The sequence below is a fragment of the Temnothorax longispinosus genome, unplaced genomic scaffold (genome assembly GCF_030848805.1).
Source record: "Temnothorax longispinosus isolate EJ_2023e unplaced genomic scaffold, Tlon_JGU_v1 HiC_scaffold_16, whole genome shotgun sequence".
Taxonomy (NCBI): domain Eukaryota; kingdom Metazoa; phylum Arthropoda; class Insecta; order Hymenoptera; family Formicidae; genus Temnothorax; species Temnothorax longispinosus.
In genome coordinates, this window is record NW_027269970.1 from 384,808 (window position 1) to 409,461 (window position 24,654).

At 32.8% G+C, this 24,654-nt stretch overlaps 2 protein-coding genes, 2 long non-coding RNA genes and 1 pseudogene across 4 annotated transcripts; 3 read left to right on the plus strand and 2 right to left on the minus strand.

Moving 5' to 3' along the window:
* Window positions 1-803: 803 nt before the first annotated feature.
* LOC139823707 (uncharacterized) lies at window positions 804-2,805 on the plus strand (the record flags this gene model as incomplete). Its single annotated transcript, XM_071796213.1, has 5 exons — window positions 804-905; window positions 989-1,111; window positions 1,195-1,311; window positions 1,456-1,531; window positions 1,631-2,805. Coding segments are annotated over 5 exons (1,578 nt in total), but the record flags the coding sequence as incomplete, so codon positions are not given.
* A 3,651-nt stretch (window positions 2,806-6,456) lies between these two features.
* Window positions 6,457-7,663, minus strand: LOC139823693 (uncharacterized). Its single transcript, XR_011734855.1, has 3 exons — window positions 7,206-7,663; window positions 6,873-7,004; window positions 6,457-6,645 (listed from the first exon to the last, which is right to left on the minus strand). It is a non-coding gene; the product is annotated as an uncharacterized lncRNA (long non-coding RNA).
* Window positions 7,664-7,804: 141 nt separating this feature from the next.
* On the plus strand, window positions 7,805-14,090 carry LOC139823692 (uncharacterized). The gene is made up of 11 exons (XM_071796205.1): window positions 7,805-7,961; window positions 8,278-8,634; window positions 8,698-9,702; window positions 10,286-10,420; window positions 11,015-11,168; window positions 12,129-12,292; window positions 12,449-12,520; window positions 12,659-12,832; window positions 12,931-13,047; window positions 13,143-13,356; window positions 13,642-14,090. The coding sequence occupies exons 3-11, from the start codon at window positions 9,664-9,666 to the stop codon at window positions 14,076-14,078; spliced, it is 1,506 nt and encodes a 501-aa protein (XP_071652306.1). The 5' UTR covers window positions 7,805-7,961; window positions 8,278-8,634; window positions 8,698-9,663; the 3' UTR covers window positions 14,079-14,090.
* Window positions 14,091-15,036: 946 nt separating this feature from the next.
* On the minus strand, window positions 15,037-17,474 carry LOC139823698 (uncharacterized). Its single transcript, XR_011734856.1, has 3 exons — window positions 16,845-17,474; window positions 16,516-16,751; window positions 15,037-16,414 (listed from the first exon to the last, which is right to left on the minus strand). It is a non-coding gene; the product is annotated as an uncharacterized lncRNA (long non-coding RNA).
* Window positions 17,475-18,671: 1,197 nt separating this feature from the next.
* Window positions 18,672-19,495, plus strand: LOC139823708 (uncharacterized; annotated as a pseudogene).
* Window positions 19,496-24,654: the final 5,159 nt, after the last annotated feature.

Genomic DNA, 24,654 nt, shown 5'->3' on the forward strand with positions numbered 1-24,654 from the left:
TTTTAAACGTAATGCGAAATTAGCAATTGTTTCTCCTTTTTGCTGTACTATGCGACGAAATTTAATACTCTCGGCATATTTATTTTTTGCACGATCAAAATGATTGATAAGTGTAGATCGTATTTCATCGTATGTTAGATTTTCCGGTTGTCGCGGGCTAATTAGAAATTTGAGAGCATTGTTAAGTTCTGCGCCCATATGTACGCGTGCATAATTAGCGTATAAATCATTTGCGATTTTACTTAACTGAAGAGCCCAATCGAAGCGTTTGAAGTAATCCTCTACCGTCGTTCCTTCTGAAGATCTGTATTCGGCCATCGAAAATGTTGGTGCTTTCCCTCGATTCGTTGATGCTTCTACTGGATTCGTTGCATTAGTTGAGGTTATGTTGGCTGCAGATGCTTGCAACGCACTAGTCGACATGCTCGTCATTGCTTGCAGCAGTTCTTGTGGAATTTCCATTTTTTTACGAATTTCCGGCGACTTGAGACTTAACCTTGCTTTGTGTCGCGTAATCACTATTTGCATGGATATGGAATTCTTATGCTTCTGACACCACTTTTACGTCTTGCGATTAACGTTTCGTCGGTAGGGTTACTGTCGTCTGTGTTTAACATAGAGACAGAATGGATTGCTCGTATAGGATAACGTACTTTTATTACAATATCGGGAGATACAGAGCTCGTAACCGCCAGACAGAGTATGTACATCCACGAACCGGCGACTTAAAAACTAACTGAGAACGGACTCTCGCGCTATACTCGTTCTTAATTGGCCGATCGCGCGCATGTGCTCATACATAACAACCACAAAACGCAAAATTGTGCTCGTTACATTTTGAGGAAAGTGCCTTTGACAGAAGAGCTGATTACTATATCAAAATCCGGCCTGGTGCTATCCCATTTGTATGTTAAATATAGAGTTAACTTAAATAATAAATATAATATTAAATATGTGATAGTTAAAAAAGAATATATTTTTTTTACAGGAAAACGCAAGTGTGTGTAATGTAAAACCTTCTCGGAAAAAACTAAAGATACATCACACAAATGAAGAAGCTATTATTGATCCCAAGACAACTAAAGAAATATTTGACAGTGCCATTCCATTTGTATGTCAAATATAAAGAGTTAACTTAAATCATAAATATAATATTTAATATGTGATAGTTAAGAAAAAATATATTTTTTACAGGGAAACGCAAGTGTGAGTAATGTAGAACCTCCTCGGAAAAAACTGAAGGTACATCATACAATAGAAGAAGCCATTATTGATCCCAAGACTAAAGAAATATTTGACACATACACACAGAACAAGGTATATTTATAAGATTTATTAATGAAAATATAGATTTTTATAAACTTGATAGCAATAGCAGAGAATAATCTGAATAATGATTATTTGTAGAAACTGTACACACGCGGTCATTAATACAAGATAAATCTTGTACAATAGATCGATTGCCATTCTGATATTTTTGCAACAGCAACGACAGAAAATACTGTTATTAGTACATCTTGCACTTATCAAGGTAATTATTCTCTCTTGTTAAGATAATTAGTCTATTTTCTTGAAACAAATAATTGCAAATATTAAATTCCATTAAATTATTGTCTATTTTTATATATAGGGATTGATGTAGTTCCCCAAATAAATACACCACCCGAAGTAAAACATCAGGGAACGGCTGTTTCGCCACATTTATCGGAAGATACGCCGAGAAAACAAATATTGAGAGCCGCACTGACCAACACAAGAAAAGATTTGAACAAGAAAATAAAATCTCTGCAACCAAAATACCGAAGGTCCATGAAGCGCATTGCAAATTTAAAAAACGTCTTGGCAGCTTTGAAGAAGAAACGTCTTCTTGATCCACACCAGCTGGACATTTTAAATGACCTAGGTACATTTAATAAGCAATTGTTAATGCGTCAAGATAATAAGATTCATAAAACACGAATGCGTAAACAATATGAACCCGAGTTAAGATCGTTTGCTTTAACTTTACATTTTTACTCGCCACAAGCGTACGCATTTGTCAGAAAAAAATTTAATACATGTTTGCCTCATCCTAAGACAATTTATGAGTGGTATAAATCGATTAACGATGAGCTGGGTTTTAATGAGGAAGCATTACAGTCGATCAAACAACGTGCCGAGCTAGTCAATTATTCTCTTTTCGGCGTTCTTATATTCGACGAAATGGTCATAAGACGACATGTCGAATATGACGGTAAAAATTTCACAAAACTTCATGAAATCCAAATAAACAAAAGGTTACACTTAGCTAATAAGTTAAGAACACAACATGTAAATTATCACAAACAAAAAATAAAATTAAAACTTGCGGCGCAAGTATTTAGTGCCTCATCCGTAGCTGATGCAATAGACTTTTGTAAAAATGAATTAAAGTATACCGACTTCGCAGATTCGGCAGCAACAACACGATTCATACGATTAAGAAATGACATTTTTGATATCTTAAATTCGAGGAATATGAAACAAAGAGGATTTAAACAACCGTTGCATGAAAATAATAGCTCTATTATTATTAACAAATTAAACGAAGGTTATAATTATCTTTCGCAATTGCGAACAACGAAAAATGGTTTATTGTTATGTCAGTCAAAAAAGAAAATGTGGAGTTATTGGTTTTATGATGTGTATAAAAAGTCTACTAGTAATTTACAACAATTTAGTTGTTATCCCTTGGGAAAATATACTTTAAATAACTTTAAAGTTCTTAAAAGTAATCTTAAAAATTCAAGAGTTTACTTAATAAATTTTTAGGTAAATTAAAGTGTGTACAAGGTTAATCTAAAGTAATCTAAGAAATTTCAAAGTATTTCAAAACTGACTGTAAAATAATTTTAGAAAACTAAAGGTTTTAAAAACTGACTTTAAAATAGTATTCTGGTACTCTAAAGGAGTGGAAAAGTAACTTCAAAGTAATTTTAATAAATCTTAGGTAATCATAAGAAAACATTGAACTTTAAAGTTTTTTTATGAATCTTGATCTTAACTTAAAAGTTACATAGAAGCAAACTTTTAAGAAGATTTATCTCATGTGGTTAAATCTTCATGGTTTAAAGTTATAAAGTTAAAGTTATAAGTATTTTAAAGTTATAAGGTTTACAGTTATAGAGGATAACTTTTAAGTTATTTTCTTTATTATTATTTCTATATTGCATCTGGAATTTTTAAAGTGTTTTTAAGTTTTAAAATAAGATATAAATATTTATCTTCTTTTATATGTCTGTCCTTATTAGGAAAAGATAATTTATAAGATTTTCTTTAGTTTTTATAGTTTGCTTCTATTAAAACGAGTATAAAGGATAAAGGATTCGTATAAAGAATTCCAAGTAAAAAACAAAATTGTATTAAATTATCGTCAAGTTTGAATATATTAAGTAGCATGTTTTACAATAATTGCAGTATTTTAACAAATAGAGCCGCAAAACAATTACTTAAAAGTATTAAAACATATATAACAACTTTTGTTATGAATTTTTTAATTTACTAATTTACGCTTTGCGCGCGCTATTTAGCTTTAACATTATGCTATTACTATTACACTATTAACTCCTTGAACACACAACTGTCAAAATATACAATGACAGCTGCAAATGAAGTAAGCGCAGCAAGAGAACCAATCGGCATCGCGGAAAAGCGAAAACAATAAACTTTACATCTCTTTTTTAGAAGAAGACATGTCAAAGCGCATATATAGTTATATGTAATTATATCACTTTTATAACTAGTGAACAAAATTATCAAAGTTATTGCAAATTATAATTATTAAAATTAAATTATTTCTATTCTCTTTTTCTATCATAATAAATGAAAATAAAAAAGTCAAAAGTAAATCTAAATAAGTTGTAATATATTATATAATAGAAATCAGGAATCATATTACATTATTTTTTTTATTATTATTTTTTTACATTATTTTTATCATATTACATTTTTTTTACATTACATTACATTTTACATTATATGCATTGCAGGTCATAATATATTACATAGAATACAGTAATTTTAAATTATATATAGAATTAAGAACATTTCAATTTGTTGTAATTTTTTCTTATCAACTCTATTTACGATATTCTCCTTATTAGTCCCTCTCCAATGAATTAACTAATGGAATAATATGTATTTGAGCATCATTATACGAAATACAGACACATTTTGATATTATGCTCTGAGGCATGTGACATATTATTCGTCCACTTCTACGACATACATAAACAATGCTATTAGACGATATGTCTAGCTCTCTATCATGATAAGAATCCTCATCACTTACTTCGAGTAGTTCTCCTAATACAACACAATTCTTTCTTTCTGTGTCAATATAATCAACAGTTAGTATACGTGCAATATCTAGAAAGATATTGTCATTTATTTTGGCAATGCTGTTATTTCTTACAGTGAGAGCTCCATAGGCATTTGCATGGAAAACAGTGTCTTTAAAGATAAGTCGTTTGAAGGACTGTGCAATGGATTTCACATTTGTTTGAAGAAATTCCTGAATTGTGATTTTTTCCACTAAGGACAGATAATAGTTTTCAGGTGCTCCAAACAGTCTTAAATTATTGGAGAAGAGATTGCTATTATGACTGGAATAGTATTTCCATAACATAGATTCATATAATTCTTTTCCTGGTTGAGAACAATCATTACGAGAAAAAATTTGTGAACTCAAATGAGAAACATAACGTAATCGCAAGAAAGAGCGACATATCTGCCGAGGAACACTGCGTGTTCCCTTTATAAGTTTTGTCAGAACTCCATTAAAATGCTCAAAAGGAAACGTAGAGGAAGCCCAAAGCCCTCCAAAATCCTCTACTGCCTTTGGCATGTGAAGCAACAAATGAGTATTAAAAGTATATAATGAATAAGAACCTGGATAAACAACTGCAATATTATCAACAAATTTGATTAGAGCAGCTCGACCTTTTTTAAATTCATTATCATCCAATCTTTCCTTAAGAAAAATTGTCATACTGTACACGAAAAGAAACCAATGCTTCAAATATTTCAACGGTAAAAGTTCTTTCAAGTACACTAAGGAATAATACAAGAGAAAACTATGTAACTCTGACGCTTTCCATACATTAAGCTCATCAATTTTCCTTGGAATTCTGGTTATTTCCACTGGTGGCTTTATTGATTGAATTCTGTCATTCAAAAATTTTTTCTTCTTACTGTTCAAATAATAATCCTTATCTTTGTTTTCATAACTAGTCCAATGTTTAAGGAAAGTCGTTACTACTCCTTCAAGGGAGGCATGCATATAATCCGGTACAAAGGACCAAATAATGTTAAATATAGGCAATAATAATAAAAAACTTCCTCCTTTAACACCCTGAATGTCAGTTTTATTTTGACGATGTGTGTCATTATAATGCTCAAGTCGTTCTAGAGCTCTTAAATGCTGCTCTTGGGACCTTGGTTCCCCTAGGCCTCCAATATACACCCTAGCACTACCTCTTCCTTTTTCTATTCGTGTACCACGACGATGCAAACAAAAGGAACATCCATACTTTCCATTAAATTGTTTAATTCCTTGGAGTTTTGGTCGAGCTACAGAGTCTACCGATGACAGTAATGTATGAACTTTGATATTTACAGGATATTCTCTTCCAGCAACATTACAAACAATGCCCTCTGTGTGTAAACTTTCCAACTCATCCACAAATGGTTTCATAAATGTATTTATTATTGGACTGTTTTTTCCATAATATAATCCACAGAGAAGCATATTATCCTTTCGAGCTTTGAAAGGCAATTCATTGATGCAAGCTTGAATAGGCCATACACTTACGTTAGAGGATTTAAATGGCCTTACGCCATCTGTGTTCCACTGTAATGTTACATCGTCATCATCAATAACACCTCTGTTTCTAAGGTGTTTGTAAACTGTCCCATTAATTACATCATTTTCATGACATTCTTTCCGTAATTGATTTACAAGTTCATTATTACTCATAATTTGCTGTATCTGATCACTAATAGATAACTGAACGAAGAAATTACCATCATCTTTTAGAATCTTCGTAGAACAATAATGACCACATGAGCACTCAATTCCTTCATCAATATCCGGAGGCAGTAAATTTGAACATTTAGAACAAACATGCCTTATTTTCATAGAGGGAGGAGTAGGAAATTTTTTTAAAAATAAGTATTTTGAACCCAGTAAAGGTACAGGCATGTGAGAGTCGATTAGTCGTAGGAGATGTTCGATACCTTTGTCTTCCAAACCCCATCTAATAATAAAACTCATAATTAAAATATCACTTTCCTCTGCAGATATTTGAGCTCCATTATACAAGAGTTTTCTATCTTCTCTCTGTAATGAATACACACACACAAAGAATAAACTCGCATATATCATAATAGCAATAAATATTATTTATAAAAAAATAACTTCAATATTTTTACCATTCTATAATGATCATGCTCTTGTTGAACCTCATAATTTTCTTCAATATAGTCTTGCTGAGGTTGATTATTTATATTTTCATAGAAGACATCAAATTCATTACAAAATTCATCTCTTTCGTTTCCCAATGTGCTATTAAAACTTATACTTTCATTGTCAGAATTGCTGGATATGTTACTTGAAGATGAAGAGTTCTATAACAAATACAATGCAAATAATAGTATAATAAATATATTGTCAAAAAGAAAAAATTAATTTTATTTGGAAGCTGAATTGCACTAAATCATGAATATCTTCATAAGACTGCACCATTTTGCATCGCCAGCATGCATGTATGAATTACAAACACAGAACTTTTAAAAAATTTTTCTGTTTAAATTTCAAACAAATTAAAGGTTGAAAAAAGGCTCACACACGTTACCTGCATTTCAATTAATGAGCTTGATGCAGATATTGAAATATTATTATTCAAACTTTCTGTCGAGTTAACATTCTGATGACTTGAACTGCAGCACCTGTCATTCTCCATGTCATTGTTATTAGCATTAGGATCCTGAAAATGTAAAATTCAAGATTTCAAAAAACATATACAGTTTTGTGCTGAAAAACTTCTATTCATTATAATCACAAATAATAATTAATAACAATTAATTCTTTTATCAATTAATATATATATTTCTGAAATTTGTATATGCGTATAAACAAATTTATGATTTACCCCATTGATGCTTTCTAGTAGAAAGTTTCTACTTACATCATGATTGTAAATATCTCCTTGTTGTGTCTGTCTTAACCATACTGTTGACCTAGGAACTGGGATATTAGTAGGATCACGCAAATATCTTTTATATGCCCCTATTCGTTTTGGACGAGGCATTTTTAAAAAATGGAAATAATTGCAGTCTTGTCTTGTTAATAAATTCAGAGAATGTGTACGATAACCTACAAAATTATTAGTCTTTCAGATTATCCATTCACAACACAATCAGGCAATTAACGGCATTCTGTTTTACTTAAATAACAGTTAACATTAATTACTCACATAAGAATTTGTAACAATTAAAAATTTATTTTAGAACTTTTGCCGTTTAATTGCTCTTTTTTTATTTTATAAATAAATCTATTATTAATCAATATAAATTTACTCCTTACTATAATTCTAACTTGTGCGTTTTTGTAAACAAGCCCATATTTTGTGGCAATAATGGCTGCGTTCAGCAGAACATCTGATTTGTTGGTTCTAAAATCAAGAGCCAATCACGTTCGATTGCTACTGATTGTGAGCGCATTCTTCTCTATATACGCCCAATGGTTTCAGCGAAATTGGTTCTCCCCGCGCATGCGTGGAAAAAACCGCGGTCGAACGGGTCGAAAGATAGATGATTGTTTCAGGAAAATTGATAGTGCGTGAGAGTGTATCCTGAACGTCTCCATTGTTTTAACGTGCTTCCATACAGTACGTGTTCAGTTAAGTTTTCTCCAAGTGTACTTTGCATGCATACATTGCAGGGTAAGTACAGATATATATATATGTATATATACACATATATGTATATGGGCCGGTATCACAGTCTCCGATTAACGTGATCCTCCGATTAAACTCACTCTGCATCTCTTTCTAATTGTCCCCCTAGAAAGAGACGAAGAGTGAGTTTAATTGGAGGATTACGTTAATCGGAGACTGTGATACCGCGATACCAGCCCTATATATATGTATATATATTTATGTATGTACGTATATATATATATATATACAGATACATTATATGTTGTTTTCATAGCTCTAATAAGTAAACTTTTTCTCTTCTATATATATTCCTTCGAAGAGCTAAAAGGTTATAAACAGTGATTCCGTATAGACTGTATAAAGTTTGCTGCTGTGCGATCATCCTAAATGTCTGTGATGAAGATGGAAGAAAACAAGACATATGTTCTGTGTGAATTTATAAATGAGGATGTAAAAGACAATGACGGGGCTGATAGACCAGTTCAAGTGGCACATTCAGATTGGCTCATGTTTGATGAACCAAATGTACCGATAAGCACCTTAATACAAGAGGAGAGAGAGGTTACTGTAAAATGGCCTGAAAATTGTAATGTACAGCCTAAAGAAGCCATGGCCAAGATTTCAACGGGCATTAAATGGATAAATACAGTGGCCATCCTGAAAGCTCAAAGCAATGGTAAATTTCATTATTTTTTTTTACTTTTTTCTTTTCATTTTTTAAAATTTTTTACAATTTCAGATTGGGCTGAAATAGTAGAAGCTTCAAAAAATATTGTTAAATATGGAGTGTCTTTTCCAACTAAACAGCAACGAAAAGAGTTGGCGAAAAGAAAAGATATAGAAGATTAAAAATTCTGATATTAATGTAACCTATTTTTATTGTAGTCTTGCGTAATTATTTATTTCTGTTCAATGCAAAATCCTATTGTAATATTTTTAAGCTCTTTGTAATAGAACGACAGTCTGATTATCAAATCCCTGTTTAAAGCATCTAATTTTTTTGTGTAATTTTTGTTTCAAAAGCTTTCTGTGTGATTAATGGTTTTGGATAAAAAAATAAACTATAAGTATGCATGACATATATATTTTCATTGAAATAGTATTAGACTGTATGCTGTAATTTTACTAAAGATTATTCTACGGTCCGTATTGATTGAAGCCAAGAATTGAAGCTCACAATATATCTATATAATAATTGTTAGATAAATTTGAAAATATATCCATTAGATATATGTCTACGGCCAAAAAATGTATTATTTTGCAGAAACTTTCCAAATCATCAGGAGGAAAGAAAAACTTTGCACACAGCAAGAGAGATGACAAACACTTTGTGACAATGAAAACTGTAAGGGCTAAACAATTTAAATTAAAGGATGATGGTTTTGTAGACAGTGTCAAGCTGTCTCTTTCAAAGAAAGAGACTGTCGATAATATAGGAATAAGGAATAACAACATTAAAAACGGCGATGCGAGTCAGCGCAGAACGTGGAGCGCAATAAAGTTTAGGCGTGTATTTACATATGACGAACGTTTCGGCCCCTCATTTGGGCCATCTTCAGCGTTTATTAATAAAATGAAACTATTCCTGCGGAGATCGAAGCAGTAAACTCCCTTCCTGGAGAGATGTCATGGCAAGCGAGCAAATAAACCCGGTTGCGGTGGACATTCCACTTAAGCTCCGCAGTAGTATATAGGAATAAAACAGATGAGAAAAGGAAAGAGAAATGAAAAGCAGACGAATATTGTAAGTATTACGATAAATTCGTGAAAACAAGGAAAATGTCATCCTATTAAATATTTATTATGATTTAAAATAATCTATTCAAATCAACATTTATTTTTAAATATCACTTTTTTAGAAACAGCTTAGAAATTTATAGTTTCATTAAAATAGCAACTAACTAAAAAAAATTTTTAGTTTAAACTCATCTCAAATCTATCTTCTACTTGATGTTGACATAACAGCAAAATAATTTAAATTAATTTTTTCATATGAAATTTTGTTTTATGCATGAATCCTTACGATTTCAAAAATTGTAGTCGCGTCTGAGATATTAAGTCACTTTGAATTTACAGTTGATTGTCTTTTGATTAAATTTTTTTCTGGAAACAGAACTTAATGCAAATTGTGCAAAACTGTATAAATGAAAAATACTCTTACAATTAGTCAACTTTTTTTCTAATCTTTCCTTTGCAACTGTAACTTTTTTGCTACAGCATGATATAATAAAAAGAATAATAATATAATTTATAAGAATATAAAAGAACGTTAATAAATTCATTCAATTTTCGTGGCTTTACCAACAATTCCTTTGACTTTCTTTTAGGTCTTTTCTTCCTCAGATGATTCTGATGGTTTTGTAGACAATGTCAAGCCGTCTCTTTCAGAGAAAGAGACTGATGTCGATATAGGAATAAAGCAGATGAGAAAAAGAAAGAGAAATGAAAAGCAGAGGAATATTGTAAGTATTACGATAAATTCGTGAAAACAAGGAAAATGTCATCCTATTAAATATTTATTATAATTTAAAATAATTTATTCAAATCAACATTTATTTTTAAATATCACTTTTTTAGAAACAGCTTAGAAATTTATAGTTTCATTGAAATAGCAACTAGCTAAAAAAAATTTTAGTTTAGACTCATCTCAAATCTATCTTCTACTTGATGTTGACATAACAGCGAAATAATTTAAATTAATTTTTCCATATGAGATTTTGTTTTATGCATGAATCCTTACAATTTCAAAAATTGTAGTCGTGTCTGAGATATTAAGTCACTTTGAATTTACATACAGTTGATCGTCTTATAATTAAATTTTTTTCTGGAGCCAGAACTTAATGCAAATTGTGCAGAACTGTATAAATGAAAAATACTCTTACAATTAGTCTACTTTTTTTCTAATCTTTTCCTTTTCTTTTGCAACTGTAACTTTTTTACTACAGCATGATATAATAAAAAGAATAATAATAATAATTTATAATAACATAAAAGAACTTTAATAAATTCATTCAATTCTCGTGGCTTTACCAACAATTCCTTTGACTTTCTTTTAGGTCTTTTCTTGCTCAGATGATTTTGTTGAGGAATCAGAAAGAAATAAGTTATCAAAAAGCCAATTGTTGTCAAAAGTCAGCATCCTTGAAACTGAGGTTAAGAAACTTCGCAATGATTTGAAACTCTACAAGACCATGTACTCAATTCTTGAAGGTACGTTATTTGTAAGTGTGAATTAAGTTCATGCAGATTTCAATCAAATCTAAGAAAGATTTATGAAGAGTTCTTTAGAGTATTGAAAAAAATCTCTAAACCATATACATTATATTGGCTTATTAATAGTGTTAATTACATATGATTAGAATGTAGAGGCGAAGTCCTCATATATACATATAATCTTTCAAATATCTTTGCTTTAATTGAGTCCACAATATCAAGCTATTATCAAATAATTTGATTGATAACAGACTTTTGAGAGAATCAAATTTATTATAAATATTTTATTGTAAAGACTATTTTGAAGGAAAGACCTCTTACATACACTCTGTGTACACGTTTTGTAATCTGTCATTCCCAACAATTGTTCTTTAAGGCTCCTGGGTACTCGCCGCGGACATGTAACGTCAGAAGCGAGAAATGACACGATGTACGTCTTGCGTATTATTTCTAAATAAAAAAGCTTTTGCGTAAAATCATACTACAGATAACTTTAGCATACTTCAAAAATAATTCGGCTGCATCCCTTTTTTTCGGTGGCTTCATATTCACATTCGTTTTATATACGGTTGTTTAATAACTGTCGAGAAAAATGAATGCAGCCGGATTATTTTTGAAGTGTGCTTAAGTGATCTGTAGTGTGATTTTACACAAAAGTTTCTTTATTTAGAAATAAAACGCAAGACATACAACGTGTTATTTCTCGCTTCTGACGTCACGATCCAACGTGGCCGCGGCAATCGCCCAGGAGCCTTAAAGAAACGCTTATACCTTGTTTCATTCAAACAGAGGTAAATATTTAGTAAATGTGAAAAATTTATCTGCATTTTTTACTGTATATAAAGAGAAATTCATTATTGCATCATTTTTTATTAACCAGTTTGTTCACAATTATAAAAAGAAACAATGTTTTAATGTAACTTCCAATCATATTCTAAAATATACTATAATTCACAGAATTTCCTCATCTGAAATCAAGGATAAAGGATCTATCATCAAGGTGCAAATGCTGTAGACATAATAAGCAAAAATATGGTTTATGCGAGAAAAACAGTGAAATTCCTGAAAAAAAGCAAAAAATTATTGAAATGAAATCTGAGGATATTTCTTCTTCTATTTTTGTGAGTGTTTCCTTGTTATTACCACATACACAATTTAAATACATTTGCATTTAGATACTTTTTTGAGAGTTCAATTGTCTATATTTTTGTCTTTTTTTAATCATAATTATGCCATATTTTTTTATTTTTGTAACAAATATTTCTTACTTTACATAGACGCTTCGAGATAAACAATCAAAGGCTGTTAATGAAGCTACTTGTTCAAATACAGATCAACACTCCTTCCAGGTTGATTATATTATATATATATATATATATATATATATATATTTATAATACATATATTAAGTGATAATATAATGATTGTCATAGTTTGTTATGAAAATCTCAATTATACGTTCATCTTTTCCCAATTTTTAAATGTAGGACAAAATTGGAATATGTCAGGATAAATCGGATTTAAATTTTCACATTAAGCAAACTAATAAAGTGGAGAATTGTAAGCCACCAATTTCTTATATCAACGCCAGCGTCATGTCATCACCTACATTAGATCACCATCAAGCTGTCTCACCATTAATGGAAAAAAATAGTACAAATGTAAGAAAGAATTAAATATTATATTAAAATTTAGTTTTTAATCAAATTTATTTGTTAATAATTAATAATGGCAATTAAATATATTGTTTATTTTTCAGGTCGAATCCTTTTCAGAGTCAACTTTGTCTATTAAAAACAGCAAAGAATTGATTATTCCAAACCAAGGTGTTCAAGGGGGCTTAGATGAATCACATAAGGAAAATGATCCTACAAAGGTAAAATTTATTTATATTTTTATTAATAAACTAAATTACCTTATGTAACATATATATGCATGTATTTTTTAAATTTATATTTTTGTGATTTTCAGATCATGATTTTGTTTGGTTCAAAGAGCTTGTCACTCGCAACTGTGCAAAAAGCTCGTCATTCAAAACTGTCAGTTTTAGCAGCAGAATTGTGTGGCTTGGTGTTCACAATCCGTGAGTTGGCTTTATGTTCTCTTAAAGGAAAGAAAACAAATGCTCATAAAAATGCCTTCCAAAAACAGCCAATTGATCAGGAAAAAGTGAAAGGAATAATTGGTATGTTTTTCTTCATTCTTAATTTTTTTTTTATAAATCAATCTATAATGCATATTATAAAAATGCTGTAGTATATAGGACAGCATGGTAAGCGGCTTGACTAATCAAAATCAAGCAGTAATTAAAGCAACCACACAGCTTGCCTTATTGTTTAATTTTGATTAATACTTATTGCTTACATTTTTCTATGTACATTTATACAATATATTATACATTCTATACATTTTTTTATATATCATTGATTGAACTGAATATTGATATCTTACTTTCCTTTCTGACTTTCAGGTTATATTGCCAAATATTTTTCCAAATCTCCTGATGACATCAAAGATGATGTATACAAAGCCATTGGAAACAAGCTCAACAACTTTTCCAAAACATCAGAAGGGAAGAAAATAATAAACGAGTATCTTGCTGAAAAAGCTCAGCAACAGAATGGGCAACAACAGCAGCAGCAGGTTGATGAACAGCAAGTTGAAATCAATCCACAGCAGGTAGCTGTAAAAACAGAACCGCAGGAACAAGCAGTTCAGCAGTATGATGAGCAACAATTGATAGTAAATCAGAAAACTGATGTGATCAATACCAGCAACCAAAAAACAGATAATGCTCCTCTTTTATTACAATTAGCAGCATTAAACAAAGTAGCAAACCCGGATCAACAAGAAGCTCTCCAGCAATTAATAAATCTGGCAGAGTTACAAATGAAAATAAAATTGTAAAACATGGGTGTACTGAATATTTTAAAAACTTTAAAAATTCATAATAAATAAAATAATAACAAATTTAACTTACAGTAATACTTACCTTAAAATTTACTTATCCCTGTGAAAAAACCTTAGAATTATGAAAAGTAAATTTAGGCATTTTTAACTTTAAAATTGTCGAAATTTACTTTTCATAATTTTAAGGTTCCTTTTACATTCTTCTTGAAGTAAGTTGCCTTATAGTTATAAGATTATCTTAAACAATAGTTTTAAAGTATCCAAATTTACCTTTAATTTTTTTTTAAGTTTTTCTTTAAAGTAAGTTTTAAGATTTTTTTAAAAGATTTCTAAGGTAAATTTTCCCAAGGGTAGTCAAGACATTCTCAAATATATACCGTGCTATAAATTTAGTCAGGATCACATTGAATTGTTTTTTGGTTGCATAAGAGCTCAGGGAGGTTGCAACAACAATCCAACAGCTCGGCAATTTAAAGCCGCTTAAGCCTTGTATACACGATGCTAGAAATCGGTTCAAGTCCTCGATTCAAGTTCTCAAATAGAAGTAGTTGTACTTTGATGATTCTAGATAGCATTATAGTCGAAAAATGTGGGGTCGAGAGCTGACTATGAGCCTGGGCACGTGGAATATATATATATAATTCTCTTTTCTCTATTTATCAAAGATTTATGAAAGTTATATACATTCCCGTTGTCCAACCCCAGATAACAAAATGCCCGCAAAGTGAGCTCATGACGCGTGCACGTCGTGCGGATAATTTGCACGGTGTGAACTCATGGTGCTAGACAGATGCGTCCTCAAATGATGCTCTTATGACTCGCACGCGTGAGTGCCGCATGCATGCGGGTCATATGAGCATCAATTGCTCTCACCTTGTACCCTACTTTTTAACATAAATATAATATGTACTATTACAGTTATAAAAACGTTAAATTAAAGAATACCAAATATATATTTATTTATAAACATTTTTATTTTAAAATTTGCACACACGTGAGTGCCGCATGCGTGCGGCTCATATGAGCATCATTGCTCTCACATATATATTATACATGTATTATACATACATATATACGCTCTCTAGATATACGTACATTTTATAAAGTTGAAACTCACTGAAATCTGAATGAAAGCATATTTCGATACGACAGCAATTGTTGACAGTTTGACCCCGCACCAAATCACGGGAAAATTGATCCCGGTCAAATTGGCTAATTTAGTATTATGTAGTTTATAACGTCCTGATAAAAAGTGACTATAAGCACAAAGTCCAAAAATGGACAGTTTTCGAGTTACAGAGCGTCAAACATCGGAAAAATGGGTTCATCGGCTCATGGTAGTCCTTAATGTGTGCGGTCATGTTGGTGTGTGCCTGTGTGTGAGTGTATGTAGGTGTAAATAATATCACGCGCGCGCGCGAACACACACATACACACACGCACACTCAGTCAGTCAGTCACTCACTCACACACACACACACACTTCTTCACATTCACTCACTCACTCATTCATTCACTCACGCACTCACTCACTTATTCATTCATATACACACACACACACTCACTTACTCACACACACACACACACACACTCTCACACACACCCACAAACTGACTTACTCACTCACTCACACACCACACACTCATTCACTCACTCACACACCCACACCCACACACACACACACACACACACACACACACACACACACACACTCACTCACTCACTTACTCACTCACTCACTCACACACCACACACACACACACCACACACACACACACACACACTTACACACACTTACACACACAGGCACACAGGCATAAACCAGTACGACCGTACACAGGACTACCAGCCGATGAACCCATTTTCCTGATGTTTGACGCTCTGTAACTCCAAAACTCCATGTTTGGACTTTGTGCCCATAGTCACTTTACCAGGACGTTATAAACTATACATAATAAAACTACTAAATTTTCAACCAATTTGATCGGGATACTATACTTTGACCATAGATTTACCTAAATAAATATAATTTCTTGTAAAGATAGCATACATGCACAAAAAGAACGCGCAATGTTTCTTTTTCATATAAATTAATTTTACATAAATTAAACTTATAACTTTTCTTAAATAATCCATACCAATAAAGATCTAATTTTAACGTCAATATTTGTAAGATGGTATTTTGAATTTCTTCTCAGTTATATTTTCTATAATATCCGTGATGTATTCTTGTTCTTCTGAATCCTCCTCTTTTTCGTTTTTCGCGTCATGACAAACATCTTTCTCCTCGTCTTCCGCGGTGCGAACCTCAGCTTCTCCCTTTGCCCGTTTGTCTACAAAAACAATTTATCAATTTAAATCTTCGAAATTATTTAAAAATCTTCGAAATTATTTTGAAAACAAACATTTTCTTTCATTCTTTTTTCTTCATTACCTTTCTTTTTATTTTTTCGTTGTTCCTCGCACTGAACGGCATTCTTCATATGAGCGGGTGTTAAACAGTGCTCGTCGTATTCTATGCGAGACGGGAATTTTTTTAGACAAGGGAAGCAGCGGGGATGTAAAAAGGTTTTCAATTGATGCTTTTCGCTCTTTCTATGCGTAGACAAGGTTCCGTAAAAATTCAGATCTCATCGTACAATATTCTCTCACGTTGAAATCTACAGACACCTGCAATCAAAAGATCATAAATAGATACAAATACTATTACTATATCAAATCTGTATGTGCGTCCAACTCTTTTCTAGAAGACATGATTCTTACTTTCTTTCCGCGTCGTTTCGAGTTGTTCAAGCTAAGTTCACGCTGCTCCTCGGCAACTCGCAGCTCGTGTCATCAGATCGACCTGTACGACTCGTCTAACTTTTCCATCATCAGCTGATGCGCACGTCCACGTAGGTGAGTCGTATCCGTGCTGCTACTGAGCTTGTTCAGATCGGATAAGGAACGCTCCTCCTCTTCAAGCACGCTTCTGGCCTTATCCAACCAAATCGAGAACGTCGTGAGTTCATTCTTGAACTTTGTTATTGTACAATAATTCATCTCTGGCACCAATGAGACGTTTCACTAATTTGCCAGTGCGATCTAACGCTTTGTCAAATCGGGTTCTAAGAGATCGACCGTTCTTCTCCAAAGTAGACACTTCGTCGCTGAATAACACATTGCTGCCCGTTAAGACGACCTGTCGAATCTGATCCAAGCAGGATGAAACGGATCGACTGTGCGATTCAAGATCTTCCTTTATTCCTTTATCTTGGCTGTCTAAAATAGTGTCTTCGTCATCGGAAGTACGACGACGTTCGTCTCTACGATCTCTACGCCGAAATTAGTGGAACCTCCCTGATGACCACTTCTTAGCGGTAAATCCCGAACGCGATCTTCACTGCCGTCTAAAGTTACGTAATCCTAAAGAATCATAGGTATTGACCTAACGATTGGTTAGATTTTTGATACAGATATGCCTTAAAAAAATCTGATCAGAATCGAGAAAAACGGCGGTGTATCAATTCATTCAAAATATAAATATTATATATATTTATATTAATAATCCCACTAACCTCGCGCAACCGGCGTTGATCGATTAGCTCGAGCCTCCTCCTTACGACGGCGACGAGGGGCGAATGGCGAAACGCGGACAGGCGGACACGCGGACAGGCGTGAGACCGCGCGAGCGGAAGCGTCCCGTTGAGATATAGGTTGCAGTCCATTTAATGCTATAAATGCTTCGAATTCTCTTCTCTTTTCTTTCAATGAAGAAAGAAGAAGACAAAGAACGCTTTGAAGCATTTGTAAGATATCAAATAGATCGCAGTCATAATCGACCGGCTGGTCGCGCGCGGACACGCGAGATTCTTAAAATTCACACCGCCAGACGGATAGGCGAGGCTCAAGGATAAGCCAGGAAGGCGTGGATGGCCCGTGAAGGCAGAAATGGGTACACGCCGCGGGAACAGACTTTATATATTATTTAAGCGAAATGTTACCGCGAGGACGTTCGGATCACGAAGGACGACAAATGACAATCCAGCCGCTGCTGCCGAGCGAGTCACGTGTCACGTAGGCGGGCGAACAATGAAAGCACGCGGGATCGCTTAGGCGTGAGGCGTGAGATGCGCATGGATCGCGCGTGAGCGGCCGGACCACTGAGGACAAGTTCGGATGGAGATCGAGCTTGGATGAATAAATTAACACATTTCACAATCTCATTATATATAGACCCACACAATTTGCATAATTAAATAATATAATAAAAATAATAAAATGATATAATAAAATAACAATTACATTAAAATTGCTATTTTAATCGCTATGCGGGCATTTTGTTATTAAATATTATAATATAATAAATCGCGCACGGATATTATAAATTATAATATATATACCTGTCCAAATAACAATTCGTGCGGGGTCATGTTATTTTCACGGCGTGATTATCACACCGTGCATGCACGAACGCATCATGCTCGCTTCACGAAGTGATTTTGGCATGTAACGTACGTTACATTGACTATCATTGACTAGCTATTTATAAAGTAATAACGTTGGCAATATGGAATTGAATCGATAACTTGTACGGAAAAATGGGACAAGATGCATTTTTCTGTACGAGATTTCTATTCGAGAAATTTATCCGAGTTGCCTGTATACACGATTCAAGTTCTAGTAACTTTTTCTCGGATCGAGGACTCGGTCCGATTTCTAGTATCGTGTAACAATCCTTTATAAAAAACTTCTTATCCATACAGAGATTTCAGATATAAAAACCGGTAATTGCATCCCTTTGGATGCTATTGCAATTTTACACGTTTCTTTGAATCCTGAAGTTATTATTAATCAGTCGACTCCAACATCACGTTTATTCGAGGACACCGGTTGTGAAGATAATGATAATTTAGATTTACCATTTTCGCCAGGTACAGTTCAACTTTTTCAATGTTCCACTCGAATAATTGCTTACATTGCTGGTTTCGTTGTTCGCCATTTGAAACAAGTAATACGTTATTATGACACTTGTGTCGAGGTTCTCTGTGGCAATAAAACACATCGGGAATGCTCTCTTATTAATATTAAGAATCGCGGAGGATTGACGCTACCTTCGCATGACGTAATTGCTATTTGTAAAATAGCGGAAACTGTTATTTGTTTTGCTTTGTGGCGGCAAGTGTTTATTAAAACAAATGACTGAAGCTTTTCTTTTACATCAAATAATGCACCGTTTTATTGGAAACCATAATGTATTTCGCGGTTTGGAACAGCATTGCTGCGATCAAACTCCGCTGCAAATTCATGCGGTTTATCTTACAAGAGCGGTCGCGTCTAAATACATTAAAATTTGACTTTACTTTATAGGGCGTAGCATAACCGATAACGTAAATAATGTAAGTATAACGCAACAATTTAACAAAATAGGGTAAATGTTTAGTATAACGCTCTCCCCTCCTATTTTCTTAAAACTTTGTAAAATTGTTTATTTCTGTGTATAAAAAACATTCTGAGAAGGAAAATCGTCGCTCAAGTCTCGTTTTTTTTAAATTTAATTTTAAAGTTTTGATGTCAGTAAGGTAGGAAAATGATAATTTACGTTTTTAAAGTACTGCGCAACTTCATTTGAAGGTCACGTGACAACTTTTTGCTAATTAAATACAAAATATCTGCTTAAAACATGTGTGTGCCCTGCTTTAACGAAAATCACAACTTTTATAAAGCATACACACGTGTGTGCCCTGTTTTAACGAAAATCACAACTTCTATAAAGCAAGGCATACATAAGCTCAGAAAAAAAAAGAAAATTACGTGTGTGTGTGTGTGTGTGTGTGTGTATGTGTGTGTGTGTGCCCTGCTTTAACGAAAATCACAACTTCTATAAAGCAGGACATACACACGTGTGTGTGTGCCCTACTTTAACGAAAATCACAATTTTCTATAAAGCAGGGCATACACACGTGTGTGTGTGTGCCCTGCTTTAACGAAAATCACAACTTCTATAAAGCAGGGCATACACACGTGTGTTTGTGCCCTGCTTTAATGAAAATCACAAGTTCTATAAAGCAGGGCATACACACGTGTGTTTGTGCCCTGCTTTAACGAAAATCACAATTTATCAATTTATCAATTTTGGCCACGTACAGTATTTCACAACCATAAAATTTTAACTTAAATGGCACCGTTAATGAGTATGCGGACAACTTAATTTGTGAATATAGTAACAAATGAAGTTGCGCAGTATTTAAAAAACGTAAATTATCATTTTCCTACCTTACCGACATCAAAACTTTGAAATTAAATTTAAAAAAAAAACGAGACTTGAGCGACGATTTTCCTTCTCAGAATGTTTTTTACACACAGAAATAAACAATTTTACAAAGTTTTAAGAAAATCGGAGGGGAGAGCGTTATACTAAACATTTATCCAAAATAGTACCTATTGTTTAAAGGACAATAATGAAGGATAATATTTTTAATACATTGTTTGATCAATCACATTATATGTAGATGCGATACAGAGTCAAGCTTTACGATTAATGTATTAAAAAACTCATTAAAAATTTATTGCTATATTTCATATTTTTAATAAATCGTATAAAAGAGTATGTAACAAATATTTTATTTAATTAATTATAATTATTTATTCTCCACATTTATTATTTATTATTAAATATACATTATAAATATAAATTAAACAAATTAAAATACAAATATAAATACAAAAAATATATATATATACACACACACACAAATATATAGAATATATACAAATATATAAGTACACAAATACATATGTAAACTTATTATAATTTATTTTTTTCTTGAGTGAGAAAGCTTTTGTTTCAGGACGTTGAAATAGATCACACTCCGTGAAATTATCCGCCGCCGCCATCTTACTTGTCTCATCCGTGTCAATAGACGTTTCATTCCCCTCACCCTTTGTGCTTCACCCCCGCAGCATTACGCTCCGTCCAGAGATTCTTACGTCCATGGCCCAAGCAGAAGACACATTGATTTATACATGGCCAATAGAAAGGCCACGTATATAAAGTATATTTAAAGAGCTTCTAGGAGAAAGAGGCGCCAACGGGTCGAGTAACCAACCATTTCGTAATTGGCTGGTAACAATATGTAGAAGAGCGCAGGAATGGTTAGACTCTAATGCAAGCGTTTCCGCGTCCCGTGTGCCAAAAGCCATTAGACTCTAAAGGCCATCGCGCACAAAATTGCATAGGCTGCATAAGCGTAGCATAAAACCGCTAAACCAATGAGGATCTTATGTAAATTAATATGGCGACTTTATGTTGGATGCTCATTGGTTTAGCGGTCTTATGCTACGCTTATGATTCGTATGTACTTTGCCGGAAATGAAAGTTTTTTTAAAGAATCCCATATGAAATTGTATTTTGTATGAAGACTTTTGAAGTGCAATTGAAAAGGTTTGTGAGTCATTCGTTTAATTGTAATTAATTATTTATTTTTACACCACGAGTCATTTAAGAAATTTGATTTACACCACTATGGCTTTTACCCCTCCATATGTTTCTAGCATCATGAAAACTGGCAGTATTATTTCACACATTATTATTTTAATTTACCATTAATATACACAATATATAATATAAAAAATGTTTGTATCATTTTTTTATTGACCTTGTTGGGTTTGCCACAGTGATACCTCCTTTCAACATTTTAATTTAATCGAATTTAAAACATTCGATCTGTGGGGCATACTGTACGTGTGTTTTGGCGATTTGCCAAAATGTTTAAATATGTAAGTGATGTGACAGTCAATGAAACTTCGGGAACAGTAGCGTTTTCTTCTTTTAACATGAATAATTGAAAATCTGTGTTTCAGCTAATTACCTAGTTTATAAATATTTAATTAAAATTATCTGGGTGATTCACAAATCTTTTTAATCATACTTCATAATAACTCTTTATACAAAATACAAACGATTTCACATAAAAACTTTTATTAATTTATCTATTTTGGCTAAATGCATGGTGTAAAAATAAATAATGGTAAAGGTGCAGAAGTACTGCCTCACCTCAAAATCGAATGAAAAGATACGTTTTCGACGTATTTTTAGCTGCTGATTACGAATATCATAATATAATTACGCAGTCGGACATATTGGAACCGCCATTTTGAAAAAAAGTCGAAAAACGCGACTTTTTCTATATTTTTGCTTTTATAGTCAAAAATATGCATCGGATAAAAAAATGTTTCAAATAAAAAAGATAGAGTATTAAATTTCCTATAAAAAAATTGTATAAATTTTTTTACTAATCTTAAAAGGAAGCTCATAAATGAGCGATGAATGTGACCATAATGCGTTTACGTTCGTATGCAAAGTACGTATGCTTATGAGACTCGCTGTACTTTCCACACACAAAATGCTTGTTAATAGTTGTCCATGCGTGCGTGTGTTTACCGAGTCCAAACCCTTTCTGGAATGTGTGTGTGTCCTGCTCTCGGCATCACCCAGGATCAACGACGTGGACGTAGCAGGATACTGATCCCTTCGGGGTGTTGGTTTAATAGGTTATAGTGACGCGCGCTTTAAAAGTATTCAAGTATTTAAAGCGCGTCAACTAACCTATGTAGATTAGTGACGCGCTTTAAAAGTATTCAAGTGTTTAAAGCGCGTCAACTAACCTATGTAGATTAGTGACGCGCTTTAAAAGTATTCAAGTATTTAAAGCGCGTCAACTAACCTATGTAGATTAGTGACGCTTTAAAAGTATTTAAGTGTTTAAAGCGCGTCAACTAACCTATGTAGGTTAGTAGCGCGCTTTAAAAGTATTTAACTGTTTAATGATTTTCGTTAAAGCAGGGCACACACACACGTGTGTATGTCCTGCTTTATAGAAGTGATTTTCGTTAAGGGGTAACGCCACCCCTGAGACCCTAAAGTTATATCTAAGTTTGGGAATTTTTTGTGGGCAAATGAATAACTTTATTAAAAAAAACATAAACCCCTTTATTGTACACATATTTAACTATAAAAAAAATATTTTTATTAGTCATAATTGTTTAAAGCTCTTGGTCCCTGAGCCGAGAACTCTGCGTTGACGGTGGCGACGCCACTCTCTCCTCTCACTCTCTCCAATGGAGAATTCTGTCTTGTGACATGTTGACAACCTATTTTGTTGTGCGTGTTATTTCTTTATTATTTGCTCTGTGCTTGTGCTCTAACGTTTAACGTATTCGTGAAAGTCGTAAAATTGGCCGAAAAGTAAGATTTGCATGCGGAAGGAACGTTTTCACCTTCTTTCGATAGTCGTTAAACGGCTGTTTTTCCCGTATGTTTAGGCTTCGTTTTATGGCTGTTTGTTTATTGTCGAGGGAAAAGGGTAGTTTTTGGCCAATTTTGGAAGTGTTCTGAAACGATCTATAGTGATGTTTTATTGAAATGTCTTTTTATTTGAAAATGGCATGCACTACAAAATTGAGTGTTTTCCTCGCCTCGATAGTAAGAATCCAATATGGCCGCGGTGACTACCCAGGAGCTTTAAAATGGCGGCGTACTGGCACACTTCCGCAATCGACTTTTTCCAAAGATGTGATTTTGCGTGCAAGATTTCTCTGAGACGGTTTACCCTAGAATAAAAATCAAAAAATTTTTATGTTCTATATTGATTGAAGTTGGGAGGTACGAAGCCGTTTTAAAAAATATCCATTTTTTTTTCAAAATGGCAGCTATTTTTAGAAAAAGTACATTTTTTGGTCAAAAATTTAATTTAAAGAATTGTGATTGCAAAAAAAGTTTTCAATATTTCGCAAAAATCCTACGTACTTCCCTGCGCGACATATAGAAGAAGATCACGTGTAAAGTTCAAGTCAATCGGATAAAAATTGTAAGAATAGCGTTGCACGCAAATTTGAAAAGTGCATTTTGCGGAATTGTGCCAGTACGCCGCCATTTTGAACAATTATGACTGTACACAACCCGTATAGATCGTGGGCTATGGCGGTGAAGGAAACACTGAGTTTTAAATATTGACAAAGTAAAATATATTTAGAGAATATAGCAGGATAATTTTCAATCATATTCATATACCATTATGGCAAAATTCAATAATCACATTAATCAAGAAACAATATATAATTCACATTGTAATAGTCCGTTCAATGAAAGGAATATAAACATTAGTTGAATTTATGATCTCAATTTGTAACTGGAAACGTACAATAATCATATATTACAAGGTAATTATAAAGAAAGAATTAATATGATATGATAGCTTTGAATGTATCTTTAAATTATTTAATCACTGAAAAGACTATTAGACATGACAAAAAATGATACCAAAATAATTATGCACATATAATTTATAAGTAAATAATGCGTTGAATAATAATATAATTTATAAATGAATAATGCGTTGAATAATAATCTTTATTAAACGCATTAATTCAACATCAATTTGTGAAAACGCAACGAAGGTTTTAAAGTATTTCACATAAATTGATGTATTGTGTGTTACACCTTTGATTATAATTTCTGAATAAATGAGCATTGAGTTCGTTAACGAATCTTGTTCAGAACAATTGAAGCAATATACATCTTATCTTAAACATT